This window comes from Microtus ochrogaster, unplaced genomic scaffold (genome assembly GCF_000317375.1).
Source record: "Microtus ochrogaster isolate Prairie Vole_2 unplaced genomic scaffold, MicOch1.0 UNK97, whole genome shotgun sequence".
Lineage (NCBI taxonomy): Eukaryota > Metazoa > Chordata > Mammalia > Rodentia > Cricetidae > Microtus > Microtus ochrogaster.
The window spans coordinates 1,014,633-1,017,420 of record NW_004949195.1 but is presented as its reverse complement, the minus strand read 5'-3'; the positions used below and the strand labels follow the sequence as shown (position 1 = coordinate 1,017,420).

The following is a 2,788-nucleotide window of genomic DNA, read 5'->3' as shown; positions in this document are numbered from 1 at the left end:
GGTTGTGAGCCACCATGTGGTTGCTGGGAATTGAACTCAGGACCTTTGGAAGAGCAGGCAATGCTCTTAACCACTGAGCCATCTCTCCAGCCCATATATTGTAGAAAAAAAATATTTTCAATAAAAGTAGAGTAAGGGGGAAAATCTGATATTGAGGCTTAGAAGCAAAAGAAAGGAAAAAACAGCTAACAGCTTGCTTCAGCTCTGAGCAGGCCAGGAAGAGCTGGGTGATGTGCAGACTCCACTCTGACCATTTTACTCCCCCACCAGTAGAACTGGAGCATGGGCTGCGGGAGGTTGGGAAGGGTCTGTATCTAGAAAGGTTTTATGGAGATGCTCAAGCTGGAACTTGAACAAGGATTTAGAGAAAACTAGGGTGCTGGGGAGTAAAGATCAAACAGTGAGGGAGAAACAAGGTGTGTGGGTCCCCTGTAGCCACTCCCAGCCTTTGGTACCCTAATCAGAACACTGGCACTTCCTGCCTCCCTCCTTCCCCATGGAGTCCCTCACCCTGATGTCCTAACAGGCTCTCGAGGATGTCACCTCAGATCCTCCCTCTTCTGCTGTGGGTCTAGGACTTGTCTGTGATCTTTGCTATTTGGCACATTTTGTTTTTCTCTGTATAGAGCCCTGGAAAACAAAGGGTTTGAAATTGTCAAGAGAGGAGAGATCGAAGTGAAAGGGAAAGGCAAAATGACCACGTACTTTCTGGTCCAGAATCTGAATGCCACGGAGGATGAGATCATGGGACGACCTACAGTTGTCACCAATCAGAAAGGTAAGCACATCCACAAGACTTGTCCTCGGTGCCGGATGTTCCTCACTGAGCTCTGCAGAGGTGTCAAATGTGGCAGCATCCCACCCTACAAGATGCTGCTGCCATCCACGTGGTAGCATGCCACACTCCACGATGCTGATACCATCCCTTGCAGCATCCCACCCTCCACAATGCCGCTACCATCCACGTGGCAGCATCCCACCCTCCACAATGCTGATACCATGCACGTGGCAGCATCCCACCTTCCACGATGCTGCTACCATCTAAGCAGTGGGCACCTGCAATGATCAGCTCAGCAATCTTTCCCTGGATGCTCACATCCTTAGGCAAATTCTCACCTGCATCAGTTTCCATGGTACTTATGTATCCAAGCAATGAGCTTTCCCACAGATGCTCCTGTGCTAGGAAATTACTCTGAGTGCTTCCCCTGCCTCTTCACCCTAGCAGAGGCTCCTGAGCAGGCTTTCCACACACACTAGAACCTTCCAATTGGAAAGAGGGATAAAAATCATAACTCACTTGAAGGATAACAAGACAGTGGGACTTTGGAGAAAATAACCTGGTGCTGAGTTGGACCAAAAAGCCACTGTTTTGCTTGTGGTACCCAAAACAGAAACTAGAATCCAACAGTGAGGTTCCTGGTGCTGCAAAGCAGACTTGATCCATCTCCTACAGCTGCTGCCCTGATTAAGATGAAAATGCTGGTCTGAGAGGAAATTCTATAGCAGGGGCAATTCCTGTTACCTTTGAAGAAAGCAAGACAAGGAAATGGGTTCAGTCTGACACTTGCTGATCTCCAGCTGCTCTGGAGCACCCCAAACGCAAAGTTCTCAACCCAGGAACTTCTTGTTCAAATAGCTGATATGCAAGGTGACTCTTGGGGACACACAGAATATAGCCCCTCTCTTTAAAAGTGTTGTGGTTCCAACGACGAGATGGCCGTTGGCAGAACTTTAAGATCGACTTTCACGGCCTTTTGTTCTAGTTTCGGTTCAGCTGAACATCCCTGGGAGCTGAGGTTGGTTTAGGCTGTTATCCAGGTGGAGACACTGAGATGGAAGGGTCTAATAAAAAACTATAGGAAACCCTGACTTAAGTCACCAGGACCAATGCTCATAGGTGTTCGGGTCTCCATTTCTAGACTCTGGCACCTTTGCTACAAACAACCTCCCTCCCTTCTTCCATCCATCCCTCCCTCCCTTCCGTCATGCCATTCTCATAGTACAGAGGTTATTTTTGCCATTCCTCTTTATTGTTGGTGTTTGAAGTAAGTGAAGTGATGGGAGTTGGGGCGTCATAGTGAGAGGTACAAGGGCAGGGAAGAAGCCTTCCAGGTCTGACTGAAACTGCACTGGTCTGTGCCACTCACATGCAGAGACACCCCCCCTCCCCACCCAGTGCTTTCCAGAGAGAAACTGGGATTTGTTGACTTAGATATGTAAGCAACTGCTCTTCCAACCCTCTCTGCTGGCAGGTTCTTCTGGCATATTCCTTCCTCTGGGCAGAGGCCAGCCTCCTCCCTGAGCCCCTTGAGCTAGGGAGCACCATGCAGATAAAGAGCACAGTGCTGTGCAGGGTCCTCAAATGGGATCCATCTCTTCGCTTTTCACACACGGCCCTCACCACGGCCACTTCCTTCCTAGCAGTCTTGGATTGCCTGCCATAAGCCTCATAGGCTCTAGGTCAAGGCATTTCTGTCTCTTGGGTCGCCCCTGGTCCATGAAGGACAGTGGCAAGGCCTCCAGCAGCAATGAAAAACCTTGGAGTTCCCAGGAAACATCTGGGAAGGTCCTGCTTCCTAAGGGGCATGGTAACCTCAGGGGGCCTGGGCATTTTCCCATGGTGGCCATTGCCATCTCCGTACAGTCAGATGGAGTTTCTCAAAGCCAATGATGGAGGACGGGACAGAGGAACACTGCTGTACAACTAAGACTCTTCCCAAACCCATGTCTTTCTTTGGAAGGTGGTGGTAAGGAGGGTGCTGTGTGTGTGTGTGTGTGTGTGTGTGTG

At 49.7% G+C, this 2,788-nt stretch overlaps 1 protein-coding gene across 1 annotated transcript in view; it reads left to right on the top strand.

Moving 5' to 3' along the window:
* The window catches only part of LOC101994843 (guanylate cyclase soluble subunit beta-2-like), a 55,914-nt gene that overhangs the window by 51,038 nt on the left and 2,088 nt on the right, over nt 1-2,788 (top strand). Inside the window, exon 14 of the mRNA XM_013355124.2 lies at nt 627-778. Coding sequence (XP_013210578.1) covers nt 627-778 — 152 coding nt within the window. The remainder of the gene's footprint in view (nt 1-626; nt 779-2,788) is intronic.